This window comes from Anarrhichthys ocellatus, unplaced genomic scaffold (genome assembly GCF_004355925.1).
Source record: "Anarrhichthys ocellatus isolate YVR2014 unplaced genomic scaffold, GSC_Weel_1.0 scaffold42, whole genome shotgun sequence".
NCBI classification, from domain to species: domain Eukaryota; kingdom Metazoa; phylum Chordata; class Actinopteri; order Perciformes; family Anarhichadidae; genus Anarrhichthys; species Anarrhichthys ocellatus.
The window spans coordinates 2,556,048-2,573,427 of NW_022280072.1; the positions used below are offsets into that span (position 1 = coordinate 2,556,048).

Sequence of the window (17,380 nt, forward strand, 5' to 3'; positions counted from 1 at the left end):
GTGTGTGTGTGTGTGTGTGTGTGTGTGTGTGTGTGTGTGTGTGTGTGATTGCAATAACCTGCAATCATTTCTACATGGAGATCAATTCAAACACTTGGCAAGCGGAAGATGAGAGATTTTTCTTTTGTGTTTTATTTTTAATCACATAGCAGATTAGATATTCATTTAATTCTCCCTTTTACTGATTGGATTCATTGTAACGATTCATTGTTTGTCGCTTTAAATGAAGCGCTTGTTGAACAAATTCTTAAACGTTTAGCGATCTCAAGAAGTTCTGGTTTGTCTGTAAGCGTTGCAAACTTTTGCACGTGTTAGTAAGTGTGCATGCGTTTAGTCCTTTAACTGTGTGTATAATGTGGGGGGGGGGGGGGGGGGGGGGGGGGGGGGGGGGGTCGGGTAGATTAGTGTCTTAATATAACAAACAAACAGACTCGCAGAGTCACAGCGTCTAAGTTCACGTTGAACAAACTCAGAATAAACTTTTTGTCTACGCATTTATCGCACCATCATGTTTGAAACTGAGCTGTGAGGAGACGACTGAGATGTTGAACTGGTTTTGATTTTGATGGTTTATTTTGTATAATAATCCATAAAACATGAGATGATCTCATTAAACAAATGTTATAAATTAAAAAAAATGGGTACCACTTTCTTATAAGGCTTATTAATAAAATGCAATTAATGGCTTGATTAATGGTTAGTAAATAATTTACTTCATAGATCAGTTATAAGCCATTTGCTTTTAGCTAGCCCTTTAATTCATTATAGGGACTTAATACACTAACTTACTGTAATAAATGAATGTTAATATGTTGTTAATCTTTTTTAACCTTTATTTAACCAGGATAGTCCCATTGAGACTTTGAATCTCTTTTACAAGGGGTTCCGGGTCAAGACGGCAAGTTTCACTACATAAAGACAGAGAACAGATTTGAAAAACAGTAAGAAGTTAAAAACAGCAGAAAAATGTTTTATTTTAATTACATACAAGAGACGATAGACTTAAAACAGACCAGCAAATTGCGTCAATCAATTCAAAACCTTGCATGCTTAAATTATGCATTTTATATATGTATATATTTTGATGGTCTAACAGTATATTTAAGGGGGCTTTCTGATGGATTTAAGAGTCAGCTGAAAGGGCAAAGCAGGTATAAAGCTAGAGGAGGATTTTACACAACCTGGCAACCAGAAAGTTGTTCTTATTAAAGGCGTTAGTGAAGGATTAAAGGGGAATTAAACATATCACATGCATTAGCTGCTATACTAGCATAAGACACTCAAATCTCCAACTGAACTGGCTGGGGTTAAGTTGCATTGTGGGTAATGTAGGTGGCAGGTGGAAAACGAATATGAAGAAGAATGCGAATGGAATTTTTAAAAAAGACAACACTGGTTCGGCTGTTTTGATTTTGTCCATCCAGAAGCTGACAATCCTATGATAAATCCGTGTAGTACTCTTTTAATACCACTTAATAAAGCCATTGTTTACAGCTTATAAGCCCTTTATAAAGGGTTCCTATAAGAAAGTGGTACCCAAAATGCTTTATAATAACTTTTTATATATATATATTTATACCTGGAAAACTTGTAACACTATTCCTGTCTCTTGTCCCTGTATCTCAAACCCCCTTTTTGTCTTTCTTCCTTCAGGACAAGAGAGACAGAGACAAGGACACGGGGACGTACAGTTTCTCACGGGGAAACTCACCCACCAGTCTACTTCCTGTCATCACTGCAGCGGTCTATGAGCTGCACTGAGGCAGAGGACTGGACTTTCCAACCATCCTGACACACACAGAAAAAAAGAAAAACAATCTTGTTGAAGCTCCCAGCAGCAGCAGACACCATGTCCTCTCCTTCCCTCCCCATGCCCTCCCTCCCCCCCAGCCCTCTCGCCATGGAGTACCTAAACGACTTTGACCTCCTCAAGTTTGAGGTGAAACCGGACACTCCTCCGCTCCCTCCCCTGTGCGTGTACCCCAAATCTGGCCTCCCGCACGACCCCTCCAGCTCCCCGTACATCGGCCACCCTCCGCAGGACTCCAGCTTGAGCTCGAGCCCTTACAACTCGCTGCCGCCCTCGCCGACACTCAGCGACGCCCACCCGCCACCCTCGGGCTCCTCCTCCCTCTCATCGTCGTCCTCCTCCATCTCCTTCCCGCTGTCCATCCCCAACAGCTTCACTTCGGGCATCAGCTCCGGCTCTCAGGGGAACGTGGAGGGCAGCCCGTCCCACGGCGGGCCTCAGGGTCCCACCCCGGCCTCGCTGGAGGACCTGATCTGGTTGGCAGCGCTGCAGCAGCAGTTTGGCGGCGAGGTGGCGGGGCCCGCCACATTGCTAGGGGCCTTGGGAGGAGTGCCAGAGCGAGGGGACAGAGAGAGGGGGCCGGTCAACGGCTTCCTGGGCTGCGAGGACGCAGTGGAGGCTTTGCTGAACTCGGCTGCTGCAGCTGTCAGCTCGCAGGTAAAACAATGCGTCATCTCTGCTTCATTAATTCTTCTCTCTCACACAGAATGTATCTTCTCCACGCTGCCTCCTCTTCATCATCTCCACTCTCTTTCTCTCTACAGTTTCCAGGTCTTTCCCAGAGTTCGAGCAGCAACCTGGGAGACTCCAGCAGCGACAGCGGCGCCGACATCTCCTGCCCCAAAGGTGCGGACATGTGCCATCGCCCGCTTGTCTTCCTCTCCTCCGGCACTCCATCGCTCCCCAACGCCGGCCTCGCCTCGGCCCCTTACCCACAAGCCCTCAGCCCCCAGGGGCGCCTTCATCACCACCAGCATCACCATCACCACCCGCACCACCCCATGCATGGCAGTCATCACCATCACCATCATCACCACCCACAAATGAATCAGGTACACACTCATCGATCCGTGATTAAACGACGATGACGCTCCAACAGGAGGAGGCGTTCATCAGTAAAACGCAGGAGAGGTGAAAGAATTGAACGGTGACACGTTGTCACCTTCGAGGGCTGAGCGGCTGGAGAGAGGGATCGTGCAGTGAAGGATTAAGATTAGGACATTAGAACATGGTTATTAATGTCTGTGTACATCTGAAGCGTCGCTTTAAGGATCGCTCTCTGCATGGCAACAATTGGAGAAGATAAATCTTTGTTGCGGCGCAAAGTCTTGATTTCCCATGACAAAACATACGTTTATCTGTCAGAATATGCCCTCACACCCCATTTTAACCATTCATAAGCACCAAATAAACATTTAATACATGCTTTATAATGCACTATAAAGTAGTTATAATCGTGTATAAGGACATCGTTAAGTGTTAATGTGTGGTATTTGTCAGCAATTATGACTTCTCCTATAAATAAATATTTTATATTATTAACTATGTTTTCATATATTATCCGTGGTGTCCACAGCGCGAGTTATAGATGTTGACAAATGCTGCAGCTTATGACTATGTGTTATAAATCATTTATTAAACAGTTATGTAGTTCTTCTGTACTTATAAATGCTAAAAAAAGGGGGGTTCTTGTTTTTAGATGTCTCTGTATTTCAAAGTTACAGCACAGACATATAATGAGCTCCTAACATTCACACAAGCCAGTCTTTAAACCAATAAATTCAACACTTTTGTGTTTGGAGGAAAAATCAATTGCTGCTGATAAAACTCTAAAAGTGTAATTTGAATTGGTAAATAAAGTTTGTAGTTGTGGTCGATCACGATGTCTGGGTGGATCACTATGTGCAGCACAGCGGGAGCTTATTATGATAATATCTGCTATTATTGCTGCGCGTAATCCTGATAACTGTCACCCACACTTAGTCAGATTACATGACAGATTATGGACATGTGGTGTCGAAATGTGACCCCTGACAGAGACAAACACACACACACACACACACACACACACACACACAGTATAACACATCACATGTCCACCAGCCAGTGGCAGACTCACCAGCTGTATGCAGAAAGTCTTCTAGCGTGTAGGGAATCCAATATAGCACTGCATCCTGTTTTCTCCAGATTAGGGGAACCATTCGTGCACTGCATCTCATTTTTTACTACTAGAAGGGCACCCAAGTTTTTCCACTGGTAGGGCGCCCTAGAGGGTAGTTTATCAAGTTTACTCCACTGGTAGGGCACCCTAGGGGGTAGTTTATCATGTTTACTCCACTGGTAGGGCACCCTTGAGGGTACTTTATCATGTTTTCTCTACTGGAAAGGCACCCTATAGAGGGAAGTTTATCCCGTTTTCTCTACTGGAAGGGGGGTACTTTGTCACATACTCTCCACTGGAAAGGTCAGCCGAAAGAGACTTTCATCATGTTTTCTCCACTGGAGTCCACCATTGCCACCAGTCATATCACAGTCATATATTTATGTTAAATCAACTTCACACTCATCCTACTCATCAATCATTTCCAGCATTTGTGTCGTTGCCAATTAATTGCAGCATATTCTCTCCGTCTGCTCGGCAGTGCGGGGCGAATGACCGCTTCTCTGACGAGCAGCTGGTGAGCCTGTCGGTGCGGGAGCTGAATCGACACCTGCGGGGAGTGAGTAAGGATGAGGTGGTACGCTTGAAGCAGAAGCGCCGCACGCTAAAGAACCGAGGCTACGCGCAGTCCTGCCGCTACAAGCGCCTGCAGCACCGCCACGCTCTGGAGTCGGAGAAACATGTGCTCACACAACAGGTACGCGCTTGATATTTCACCCCAAGAACTTTATCTGACCCCAAACTTAATCCTAATCTCATCTGTAATTTGGAAATTCAGACAACCCTATATACCCTTCATTCCTGACACTTTATTGAAAGAATAATAAGTGAACATCTTTGCACTGTGGCTCAGCTAAAAGCACAAAGATGTATTATTGTTCTTCTCTCCTCCTCAGTTGGATCAGCTACAGTGTGAGCTGACTCGAGTGCTGAGGGAGAGAGACGCCTACAAGGCTCGCTACGAGAAGCTCCTCAGCACGAACCACGGCATCGGCGGCGACACCGCCCCACCGACCCGCAGCAGCAACCCACCTTCCCCGCCCCCTGACTACTTCCTCTGAGCTTAACCCACAGGGAGAGGAAGAAAAAGACGAATGAGAAGCCACCCAACGTGGAGCAATCAATGATGAGTAATCAGACTTGGGGAGGACAAACAAGGATGTGTATGTGTGTACGTGTGTGTGTGTGTGTGTGTGTGTGTGTGTGTGTGTGTGTGTGTGTGTGCATTTGTGAGTGTGTGTGTGAGAGAGAGAGACATTGGCAGGCAGTTTTGGGGCGATACAACTGTGAAATCCACTGTTAATTCGTAGAGTTAGACTCGGCTCTAGGCTGATTCACGGACTTTTACTTCACTGTGAATGACGGTTGCACAAAAACTTGCTGAGAATGCAACAGTGGACAAATGAGACTATGAAAAATGGATCGAGAGAAAGAAACAGAAGCTTTATCTTGCATTGAAACTTAACAATAGTCCCTGACACTGCTGAGCATTTTATCTATGCAATATTACAGAGCTGCAATGTACTCTCCCAATGAGTGGTTGAGGCTCAAACTGTAGTTGCGTGTTGTTTTTTTTATAATAAGCTGCTAAAGCTGCAGAGGTCTGAGTAGTGCAGTGGTGCTGGATGTGGAGTGGTATGAGCTTGGATAAAGTATCCACGGCATGCGGCTGTGTTTGCCAGCTAATATTTCAGAGTTGCCTACCAAAGTGTTTAAGCTCACCAAGACTTGTTATTCTTTGTAAATTGAATAATCATAGATTAAAGAATGTACAAGGATACCTTTCATGGGAATCTTCCACTGATTGTGCTAAATGGGGATATTGCTCTTGTGTTTTAGCAAAGAAATCAACTTTTTGCTTGTTGGAAATGGCGACTTTTAGCCATCAACAGTGACTTGCTGTTTGCTCTTTTTTTAACAAACAAAGAGCTGGTAGTGCTGAACTTTAAAGCGACTGCTTATGGTGAAAAAGCGAAAGAAACCCATCGCAGCAGGAGGAAAAGAGTGTGGCATGATTGGTGTGGTTCTCCAGACTACAGAGAAGCTATTTTGGGGGCAGATTGAACACCTCTGTAACATGGACGACCACCATATTAATGCAACATGGCGGCACCACAGAGCTGGTCACTGTGGACTCGGGGTACTGTGGGCTACGGATGCAACAGAAAATGAACGGTGCAGGGATTCAAAATTTAAAAAAGAAATACAAAATGCGTGGAGACACCTTCTTAACTGTCCCATGAAATCATTGCCAGGGTTCATGCATTAGAGCTATTTATTTTTGTTTGGGTGTAGGTTAAATAAATTGTTCTTTTATTTATTCACTTATTTATTCAGTATTTATTGTTTATTTATGTACTGGTTCTAATTATTTTTCCTTTACTGGTTTTATTCTACTAGCGTGTATTTTTACTTTCTTACAGTTTATTATTTTATTCCAATTGTGATTAGAATTAACATAATTGCAAAAAAATGGACATTATCAAGGTTTCCTGCTCCTGTTGTAGTGTGGTTTCATACATATGAAATAAACAAAGTACTTTACCATCGCTGTCATGCTGCTGTGTGTGTTTTTGTGCACCTTACACCTATCACCTATCTCAGCATCTGCACTCTCGGCCTGCAGCCCCCCCGTGCCCCGCTGCATCCCTCTCTCTTTATCTCTGTCCCTCTATAGTGAGGCAGTGACCCTGGGTGTGCACTGTTTGGGATGACCTCATCTTCAGCTCTACCTCACCCTCTCTCTGTGTGTGTCTCTCGCTCTCTCTCTCTGGCCTGTATAATAGGAGCAGGATTAGGGCTATAATAGCGCCCCGGCTGTTCACTGCCGGAGTCTATTGTGGCTTTGTGTGGGAGGGACGCACCACAGCTCGCGGACACGCTCGCATTTTGACAGAAAACATGTTCAAACACACTCCTTGGATCAGGAGGCTAGAAATGACTTGATTTAACTAAATGCAAAAGAGCCACTGAAATAAAAACCAGGAGACAGACTGATAGAGCTGGTAGGCAGGTAGGTATGTTGTCATGACTTTGTCAACCGAAGGAATACCCAAATGAAATGACACATGTATATCCCCCAAGGACACACACACACACACACACACACACACACACACACACGCACACAAACAGAGCCAATTAGTGAGGAGAAGACTTGTGTTGTGCTGCGCCCTAGTGGCCATTCCCCGTATTGCTCCCTAGTTCTTCCTCGGGGTCAACACTGAGAGCTTCGTGACACTGAGCATCTCTCCACACTCCCTTCCTGCACCACTGCTCCACTTTTACCGCCGAGCTGCGCGCACCTTTGCAGCAGCAAACCGCTCGCTGCGCCGCTTTATAAACTTACCTCTGCAGGAAGAAAAGAACAGAGGAGCGTTCTGTCAGTGAGTCACAGTCTAGTTTGAAAGGCGGTGATGAATGACGGTGCTGGCTTCAGAACTGGACCTGGACCCGAACCCTGAGGAGACAGAGTGATAGCGGAGAGAGGCAGAGAGAGAGAGAGAGAGAGAGAGCGAGAGCGTGCCTACTTTGTGGTTGCGGAGAGCCGCGTGACAGGTGAGAGATCATACCGTGCTGTTTGGGCTTGGGGGGGTAGTCATAAAGTGAGTAGGAGGGGTGAGGAGTTTTATTGGAGTCCTTTATTCCCAGTCGCTTGATTTCAGTTTGCAGATGCCGACAGATGTGCCCGAAGACAGGCTCAACATCGAGGAGAAGGCGACCAAGGTAAGGTGCACGGGGGGGGGGGCTGCGCGCGCGAGCAAACAAGCTCCAACATCCAGTGTTCAATTAGCAGGTCAGGTTTGGGGCAAAGTGGTGTTTTGTGATGTTTTTATATTATGATTAACATATTCACGGAGGGCGGTTATCGAGCTGCCAGTGTGTGTGTGTGTGTGTGTGTGTGTGTGTGTGTGTGTGTTATTATGAGAGCCAGTGGATGTGTGTGATTATGTAGTTTGTAGTTTCTATGCCTCATATTATTTATTGTAGAAAAGGTAAAAATATTGCACAAGACATATCAGCGGAGGGGGGTTATCAAGCTGCCAGTGTGTGTGTGTGTGTGTGTGTGTGTGTGTGTGTGTTATGTAGGTGGTGCTGCAGGGAGGTGGTGTCCTGCATTTGAATTCCTCGTTTTAATCACTAAATCCAACTTTTGGCTAATTGAAAACGTCAGTTAAACTGATTTAATGTGTATTTTTCTATAATAATACATGTATGATATTAAAGGTGTTGTTCTCAGTGATAAACCCAGAAGTATCACATGACTGGTGACTGTATCTCGCTGGCTGATGACACACGACCCTGCAGAAAGCATAGTTAACTGCTAATAAATGCATAATAGAGCATGTACTAATCTTAATAAAGCAACAACAAAAAAAGCTTAGTTAAGGTTTAACAATGACAGAATAGATAAGTTCGTTAAACTCAATACATTTGTATCATCGGAAACATTCTTAAACACTATAAGCTATTAATAAGTTCTGTATAAGTGCTTATAAATTCTTTATAATCTATCAATAAACATGTTTATGATGCTATTAATAACACATAGTCTTATTAACACCTGATAATGTTAATAAGCACCTTATTACTGTTAACTAACACTTATTACAAGGACCTTAATATAAAGTGTTACCAGAATTAGTTAAACTGAATACATTTGTATCATAAGAAACATTCTTAAGCAGTCTATGAACTATTAATAAGTGCTTATAATCTATCAATAAATGTTCATTAAGTGTTACACAATGAAGAGAGTGTCCCTCCATGTTCCTCTCTCCTCCAGTGTGACAGCATGACTCTGTCCAGCACCCCGACGGTTCGCAGAGGAAGCACTCCTCTGCCGATAAAGCACCAGCTCAGGCGGGAGGAAGCCGTCCACGACGACTGCGACTGGACCTCGGGCGCCGCCGGACCGTCTGCTACACCGATCAGCTTCAGCCTGGCCTTGGATGACACCCCGACTCTGGCCGTGGAGGGCAGACACGACGGGCCTCTGAGGATCGCCCTGCTGGGGCAGAACGGCGTGGGGAAGTCTTCTCTGGCCGTCGCCCTCGGCGGGGACATGGACAGGACTGCGTCTGTGGATTGTGAAGGTGTGAAAGCTATAGCGTGTTGGACTGGACTAACGCGGGTAAATATATCACCAACACCCCGTGGCCCAGGTGAGACCTAACTGCTGCTCTCCTCCCTGTCCTCAGGGGAGGGATACGTGCGCACAGTCACCGTGGATGAAGAGGACAGCACCATCATTATCTTTGACAACTGGAGACAGGTGAGCCAAACAACACACTCCCTGCTCCCTCATTAGGCCACTGAGCCCTCTCTGCAGCTGTATACGGCATTTCACTGTGGTATATATACTCTATATATATATATATATATGTGTGTGTGTATATATACACACATCTGGTCTTGTCAGAGGGCCAGAGGACTGCAGGATCCTTGGACTGTTTTAAGAAGGAGCTCAAAATGTTCCTTTTTTTAGTTTAGACTCTTAACGTATTTCTTCTTCAGCCTAATTTGATTGTAACTTTATTCGAAGCCATCTGTTTGCTGCACATGACAATGTTTGTGCTTTATCAAGAAAAACATCTGGTAAAACAGTACCTGGATCTCTAGATGAGTGAGGGAAAAAACAACTTCATCCATGCATTCATCCCGTCGTACATAAATTAAAACCTAAGCGTATCCCATCATGCACTGGGACAGGTCACTAATACAACTAACATATAGCATAACAACGAGGTAAACAAAAAAAGAAAATGAAATAAACTACAATATATAAACCGATTCTGGTAATAAGCGTTAGTTGATAGTTAATAAGGCCCTAATAAGATGCTTATTAACATTATTAGGTGTTAATAATAGCATCATAACCATGTTTATTGATAGATTATAAGGCATTTATAAGCACTTATACAGAATTTATTAATAGCTTATAGTGTTTAAGAATGTTTCTCTATTATGCATTTATTAGAAGTTAATTATTCCTTCTGCAGGATCTAAGTTATCTAAAGAGAGAACAATGCTTAATGTTAAGAGATCTTTAATTGGGCACTTATTTACAGTTAACTATGCTAATTAACTAACCTTGATATAACGCTTTACCCAGATGATTGCTGTGCATGCAGCGTATTTCAGATGTGCTCATATTGTATATCTGGAGAGCATTGCATTCATTATTGTACTTGACGTCACTATAACTAACGGAGAACCGCTGTGGCAAAAAGAGGACAATAAATCTGCTGCATCTGGTTGAATGAAGGAAAGCTCATTATCAAGTTGTTTTGCACACTTTTCTCTTCTTTTCCCTCGAGTGCAGCTCACAGGCATCTGTGAGAGAGAGAGAGAGAGAGAGGGAGAGAGGGAGAGAGACAGAGAGAGAGAGAGGGAGCGAGAGAGACAGAGAGAGCGAGAGAGGGAGAGAGATAGACTGAGGCAGAGAGAGGGAGAGAGAGATAGACAGAGGCAGAGAGAGAGAGAGAGAGACAGAGAGAGAGAGAGAGACAGAGGGAGCGAGAGAGAGAGAGAGAGCGAGAGAGAGGGAGAGAGATAGACTGAGGCAGAGAGAGAGAGAGAGAGAGATAGACAGAGGCAGAGAGAGAGAGAGAGAGAGAGAGAGAGAGAGAGAGGGAGAGAGAGGGAGAGCTTCCCACAGAGCAGATGTGCCAAATGAAGAGGAAAAACTGAATTCACACAATGGTGACACAATCTGTCTATCTTGATGAGGGGATTCACATGTGTTACTCTTTGTATAGTGCGCTATATTTGTTGTGAGAGACACTGTGATGCCTTATAAGGAATGTTCTTATGTAAGTGTATTACATCTGTGACTAGAGTGCCTTTGGTCTGTGTTACATTTTTAATCAAAATTAAATGAAAAGTCAATGAGCCATGGCAGCCTGAGAGGTTTAGTCAGTTTTCTAGATATTTAATTTTTAGGGATTTCTGTCTCTCTCTTGCTTGGAGAGGATGATTGTGTGTGTGTGTGTGTGTGTGTGTGTGTGTGTTTTTCTGCACATAAAGCTTTGACAACAATATCAAATTAACATTGCGACCTTCTCATCTTCTCCTATCATAATATAATTAAAATTGAAATGTGTTTCTGTTCCTCACTATGAAACAGGTCTGAAGTATTTAGGTTGAATAGTTGCAAGAGTGTAGCAAGTATACGATTAATTGGTGTTACGATTAAGAGCGGGTCCTTTTTAATTACTGCTGCTGCTCACGCGTGATGATGGTACCGCAGTTGACTACTTACCAATATGTCAGTATGTGCTAGTAAGTACAATTGTGATGCATCTTTTCCTTAAACGACGACAGTCTTGTACCAAACGGTGTGTTTCGTCCCTCAGGACCTGTCGGCTCTGCAGTGTGAGGTCGGCGTTCTGGTGTTCTCGGTGACCGACCGGCGGAGCTTCCACCGAACCGCTCAACTCCGACTCCTCCTGAGAGAGACTCAGCCCCAAACCCCCATCATCCTCGTCGGTAACAAGAGCGACCTCGTTCGCACACGTGAGGTCACCTCTCAAGGTGCGATGAACCTTTTCATATATTTTTTTTCCATCTTTCGCCACGTTGCCCTTTTCTATTCCCCTCACCTGTCTTCATGGTTCACTTCCTTTCCATTGTGGGTATTTTTGATACTTTTGGTATTTTTGGTGAGAAGTTAACTACAATTCCCAAGGTGCATTTCTGCAAGAAGCATCCGAGCGCAGAGCTAAAGTTCTGTTGTGTGCGTCGGCAGGTCTCGAGTCTATTTACTCCAAAGTAACCAAAGCAAATATTGGACCTATTTTTCACAAGACACACATATATTAAAAACATTCGGAAACATTCAAACCTAAATCAGAAAACGATTAACTTACAAAAAAAATACATATAGTAACATAAACATGGAAGATAGACGTAAAGACAGACATAGAGACGACAACAGCAGATACGATGACGTAGGTAATGAAATGATTAGATTGGGTTACGTAGGGTGTGTGTGTGTGTGTGTGTGTGTGAGAGAGTGTGAGTGTGTGTGTACGTCCAAGTAGTCTGTGAGATGTGTGGTGGAAAGACAAAAGATGTAGTGGAATTAAAAAAGATATGCTTCAACAGCAATATCCTAATATAAATTCTAATAATAAAAATATAACATGTTATCCTATAATGGTTTTATTATAATAATAATAATAACAATAATAATAATAATAATAATAACTACTACTATCAACTATCTGACAAAGGTGAAAATGCCCGGTGCCAAAGAATGACATTTACTTTTTCTGACTGCGGGGCTGCTGTGCAAGGTGTTTCTCTTATTTTGTCCACCTCCTACAACTGAGAAATAACCCTGAAATTCAACACCATGCAGCCGCTTTTCACCCTTTTGTGGTTTGTTTCAGTGTTAGTCTGTGTCTCCGTGGTACAGGACGAGTACCACATGATAATACACGCACACTCACTACAAAGCTTAAGAGAAACTCTTAACATTGGTCGCCGTCCATTTAAAGGTGAACTTAAAGGCCCAGTTTAAAAGATTTAGTGGCATCTGGTGGTGTGGAGCAGATTGCAACCAAATAAAATACCCTTCGCTCACCAAGCGGGAAAAAAAGTGGCTTTGGCCGATCGTGTGTTCTGTGCTAGCGGCGGTGGACGAGACATGCGGGTAGAGGCGGTTGAATTAGGTTTCACTTTTGTTTACATGTCTGTGTTTGTTGCAGATGTATTGATAAAGTATTGGCTTTTTTCTAATGGAAAATATTTTATTGCATGTACAGTTGCGGGCAACTCGAGTGTCCTTCACAATCTACCTGGTTCACTTCAACACAGGCGGCATATTTTCTTGCGCTTCCTGTGTGTGCAGTAGGAGGAGCTCAAATGCGAGCTGCAGCGTGATAATAAATGACATGATAATGATAATAACTTCGGGGCTTATCAATACGCCGGTAATATTGCACCGATGCCTGTTTAATACCGGGTTTCGGAACGCATCCCGATATTCAGATAAGGTGAAGTCCCTTGTGGGCTGCCGTAGAAACATGGCGGTGCAAGATGGCGGACTCCGTGGAAGACAACCCGCTCCCTACGTAGATATTGAAGGCTTTTTATAAGCTAACGAAAACACCACGATTGTTAGTTTCAGGTGATTATACACTGATGAAAACGTAATTATGAATATTGTATTCCATTTTTGCCAATTAATCCCCTTTAAGTGTCTCACACTGTTCCTTTAAAAGCCGTCACAGCTGCATTCCTCTCCTCTCCTCCCCTCCCTTTAGAGGCCATGTCCAGCGCCGCCCTCTTCAACTGCCTGTATCTGGAGATCTCGGCCTCCCTGGACCACCGTACCCCGGAGCTGCTGGAGTGCGCGGTGCGGCTAGCCAGGGGCCAATCCCCGTGGCCCCCAGGGACCAGCGCGGAGGACATGAGCGGCGACGGCGGCCAGCGTGAGAGCATCACGTCCCGCGCCAAACGTTTCCTGTCCAGCCTGGTGCCCCGGTACCAGCGGGAGCGAGAGGCGGGCAAGTTCCTGAGGCAGAAATCCCGCTCGTGCCACGACCTGGGGGCCCTGTGATGGTGGGAGTTTAACGGTTAGATTGTTAAGCTGGAGGTGGTGTAGTGTAGAGCGATGGCAGGACAATGGAGAAGTTGATGTTTATCCATTAGAGGAAGATATAGAAATTTTGTACACAAGACCGAGCAGCAAAGATGAAATACTGTTGTAGAACACATGTAAATAAACTATAGTACTGACACATAACAACCCTCATAGCTAAATAAATTGCTTTTTTTTTGAGTCTTGAAAAAGTCTGTTTGTCTCCGGTTTCTGTTTTTACACCATAAGTGTTTTTTATTTTTGTATTATTGCGATGACGAGGAGAGCGCTGATCTCATTTAACACTTCAGCTCGGGATGAAGCCATGACCGCACACATGCAGGAGCTCATCAGTGGGTTAATAGACTTCTCCTGATGAATCATGTTGTGTTCATTTTACACCATCCGGTATCCATGGGGACGCTGAGCCGTGCGTGGAATAGTGAAAAGTGCGAACGAGGAGAGAAATAAATGAAAGGGAGATCTAAAGTGGATTTGCAGAGCGCAGCAATAAGAGTCGGAGCAGAGAGACGACAGATGATTGTATACGGAGTGATTGTTGCCATGTTACGGTTGTCACAGAGACCTGGAATCAGGGAGATGTACACACGATGTCCACTTCAGCTCTTCATGCTGCACACAGAGCTAGAGACGGGAAGACTGATTCAAATGCTGGGAAATAGATTTTATACATTTATTCAGCTCCAAATTCAAATGCAGAGGATATCAGCTTCACTACACTCATCTGGATCAATCTCTCTCTCTCTCTCTCTCTCTCTCCCTCTCTCTCTCCCATCAGCACTTCCATCCTCCCACATCTTCCTCCCACACGTGAACAAAGATTTAGCACATCACAGGTCGTTATACCCATCAGTTATCAAAAGGGAGAGAGCTGTGCTATAATAGAAGTTGAAAGAGAAAACGGTGGCATGATATTCTGACTCATCGCTGCTTGGCTGCAAACTACTGGAACAGATTGAAAGGTTAAGATTTTGGAACGGTTCAACGTGAGCTGCAGGCGCCCTCTGGTGGCCGAGGTGAGGCCCCACAGCTGAGCAGGTGATGAAGATTAAGGTAGTTGAAATGGCAAATATAGCAGAGCACCATTTCACTCAGAGGAAGTGCAGCTGCTTTGAACACGATAAGGGAAAGATTGTTAGATATTAGAGATGAAAGGATTTGTGGGTGTTTTAACGTCACTGAAAGGAGCTCCGATTGTCTACTGAATTTCTAAAGTGATGCAGTTGTTGGTGAAGAGTGCATCGAGAGTATGCATGTAAAAATGCAAATGAAACAGGACACTATGAACCTCACTCCAGCTATAAAACACAAGTCCAGTACAAATATGATATTCACCTGAACCACTATTTGATCAACTTGATCCCTGTATTCCTTTTACAGAGAAACAAACTCCATATTCCACTAAACAGGTCAACAGCATCTCATCAGCTCCAATCATATTCAAAATGATAAAATCATAGACCGACCACTGGCAAGAGAAAAACACTTTGGTCCAAATCAGAGCCACAGCCGAAACAACGAGCTACTTCCTTTCTCCAAACATACAGGAATATAATTCTGGTGGAGAAACACTAAAAATGACCAGAAACTCTCAAATTTAAATATGTTGAATTAAATAAAAATAAAAAAATAAATAAAAAAACCCCCACCATCAGAAGCCTTTCAAAAGCAATTTTGTAATTTTAGAGCGTGACCTCCGAGTCCAACTACGGGGTAAAAATGGGAGGAGTTATACAGCCAGCAGCGAGTTAGCTTAGCTTAGCATAAAGACTGGACGCAGGGGGAAACAGCTAGCCGGGAACTGACCAAAGGTAACATTAAAAATGTATACATTTACCATTTTACATGGGGGTTGTGTGCCAAATGTAACGGCATTTTAACAACAGTTATATACAAAATTTCAAGAAAATCATGAATGCTTTTTAGAAATTGTATTTATTAGTTATTAAAACAAAGTGAACAAAATCAAAAACAAGTAAAAGTTCTGGGTATTAAGTGTCTTGCTGGGAATGAACAACATTACTGTTAGTCGAGTCAGGAAATTAAGATTAGTGGCTCACTTTTCAAATCATTTTAACCTTTGGGTGAAGGTGTCAAGTATTGTTATGTCAAAAAGCTCAAGTCTAAGTGAAGTCAGAGTTAAGAGTCAAGTACTTGAAATACATCAAGTCAAGTATTTTATGGTTCACACTCTATTCTAAGTCATGTGACTCTACTCCACACCTTTGATTGGACAGATAACCAGCTGTAGCTTCACATCTTTAAAAAGGTATCAATCTTCTCTAACAAATAAGTGAATATCCCAAAATGTTTCATTATTGCTTTAAGTGATTAGTCATTTTATAATTTTGGAAGTTAGTGTGCAGAAACAGACGGCAGACATTCTGACTCGTGACGGTGGTAAAAGCACAAATGGAACTACATTCTGTCAGCGATGGCTCGGTGCCATCAAGTTTCCCAATAAGCCACGACAGCGAGTCAGCCAGTGCAATACCAGGACACTGAAACTGAATCACCTAAATGGAACGTTCTCCTGCCACGACGCGTCACAAAGGTCCCTAATGGGATGAAACAACCACAGAAGCTTTTGATTAGTTTCTATTTTTAATGGAATGATTTCCGTGTGTAGATTTTCATGGTAAAGAAAGACATTTGACGGAGCGGAGCCCTGAACGGGTCCTGAGGCGCCTCAGATGCTGCAGGCCTGTAACTTCTGGTCGGCCAGCTTGAGAGACACCCAGGTGTTGAGCATGGAGGCCCTTAGCTTGCACCAAACCAGGTGATCGGTCAACCCGAAGATCTGCGCGGCAAACTGAGCAGCGGCCTCGGGGGAGAGGATCGTGGAGCAGCCGAGACCTGGACCACAACAAAGGAAAGGTTAGGATACAATAATACGATTAGGGATCTCGCAGTTTAGTGGACCGTACCAGGCAGGAAGGTGAAGACTCAGTAATAACAGTTTTGTACTGCGGTACCGAGGTACTGGCTGTGTGCACGGATCTTGTTTTGTATTGCACATTAATTAATTCTGTGGTCCTGGCCACAACCTCTGATGGTGTAAAACCCAGTTAGGCACCAACAATTAAAAAAAACAAAAAAAAAAAAACAGGAAGTGGTGCGCTTACCGCTTGGCATCCGCAGGGAGGACCAGACGTCTTGTGCCCCCCAGTCTGGAGTGAGAGGCGGGCAGTTGATGACGGGATACACCGTGTTTCCAGACATCACCGGGCCGAGGCCGTTACTCCGGCCGGCCACGGCCACAAACACGGTGGGTACGCCGTCACCTGAGGGAAAACAAATATTAAGACCCGATAGAGGGAACGAGATCCTCACGTTTGGTCTTTTTTAGAAACGATACACACCTTCATATTCGGCTTTGATGCGGAGCGTCTCATCTGGACCCTTGTGTGCCGAGGTGACTCTCAGGATGCAGGGGATCCCGTAGGAGGTGCAGGCCTTCCTGATTTTCTCACAATGAGCCAGGTCCGAGGTGGAGCCCATCAAGACCACCACCCTGCCACTGGCCTGGTGCTCCAGCAGCAGCTTAGGACACAACACAGCACTCGTTAGCATTAAATGCAAGTCCCACTTAAAGCGAGGCTGTGCAACATTAGCTGAGCAGTGACCACACAATAACTTTGATCATAACAGACCCAAAAAAAAAAAAAAAAAAAAAAGTACCTTTGGCTAAGATTCCTGCTACACGGGTTTTTCTTTACATAGAAACTAACCTCAGTTTCTGAGAGGTGAAGCAAAGTGTGTTAAAGCTGCATTCTCTCTAGTGTCCACCAGGGGGCGA

The 17,380-nt window shown here is 44.1% G+C and overlaps 3 protein-coding genes across 3 annotated transcripts; 2 read left to right on the forward strand and 1 right to left on the reverse strand.

Annotated features, from left to right (window-relative positions):
* Positions 1–1,867: 1,867 nt before the first annotated feature.
* nrl (neural retina leucine zipper) lies at positions 1,868–5,032 on the forward strand (the record flags this gene model as incomplete). Its single annotated transcript, XM_031868255.1, has 4 exons — positions 1,868–2,467; positions 2,575–2,862; positions 4,453–4,668; positions 4,868–5,032. Coding segments are annotated over 4 exons (1,269 nt in total), but the record flags the coding sequence as incomplete, so codon positions are not given.
* Positions 5,033–7,237: 2,205 nt separating this feature from the next.
* On the forward strand, positions 7,238–14,368 carry LOC116395030 (GTP-binding protein REM 2-like). The gene is made up of 6 exons (XM_031868533.1): positions 7,238–7,529; positions 7,637–7,697; positions 8,758–9,067; positions 9,173–9,246; positions 11,330–11,507; positions 13,244–14,368. The coding sequence occupies exons 2-6, from the start codon at positions 7,644–7,646 to the stop codon at positions 13,537–13,539; spliced, it is 912 nt and encodes a 303-aa protein (XP_031724393.1). The 5' UTR covers positions 7,238–7,529; positions 7,637–7,643; the 3' UTR covers positions 13,540–14,368.
* Positions 14,369–15,744: 1,376 nt separating this feature from the next.
* On the reverse strand, positions 15,745–17,362 carry LOC116395031 (phosphoribosylaminoimidazole carboxylase, phosphoribosylaminoimidazole succinocarboxamide synthetase). Its single transcript, XM_031868534.1, has 3 exons — positions 16,944–17,362; positions 16,707–16,865; positions 15,745–16,437 (listed from the first exon to the last, which is right to left on the reverse strand). The coding sequence occupies exons 1-3, from the start codon at positions 17,152–17,154 to the stop codon at positions 16,271–16,273; spliced, it is 537 nt and encodes a 178-aa protein (XP_031724394.1). The 5' UTR covers positions 17,155–17,362; the 3' UTR covers positions 15,745–16,270.
* Positions 17,363–17,380: the final 18 nt, after the last annotated feature.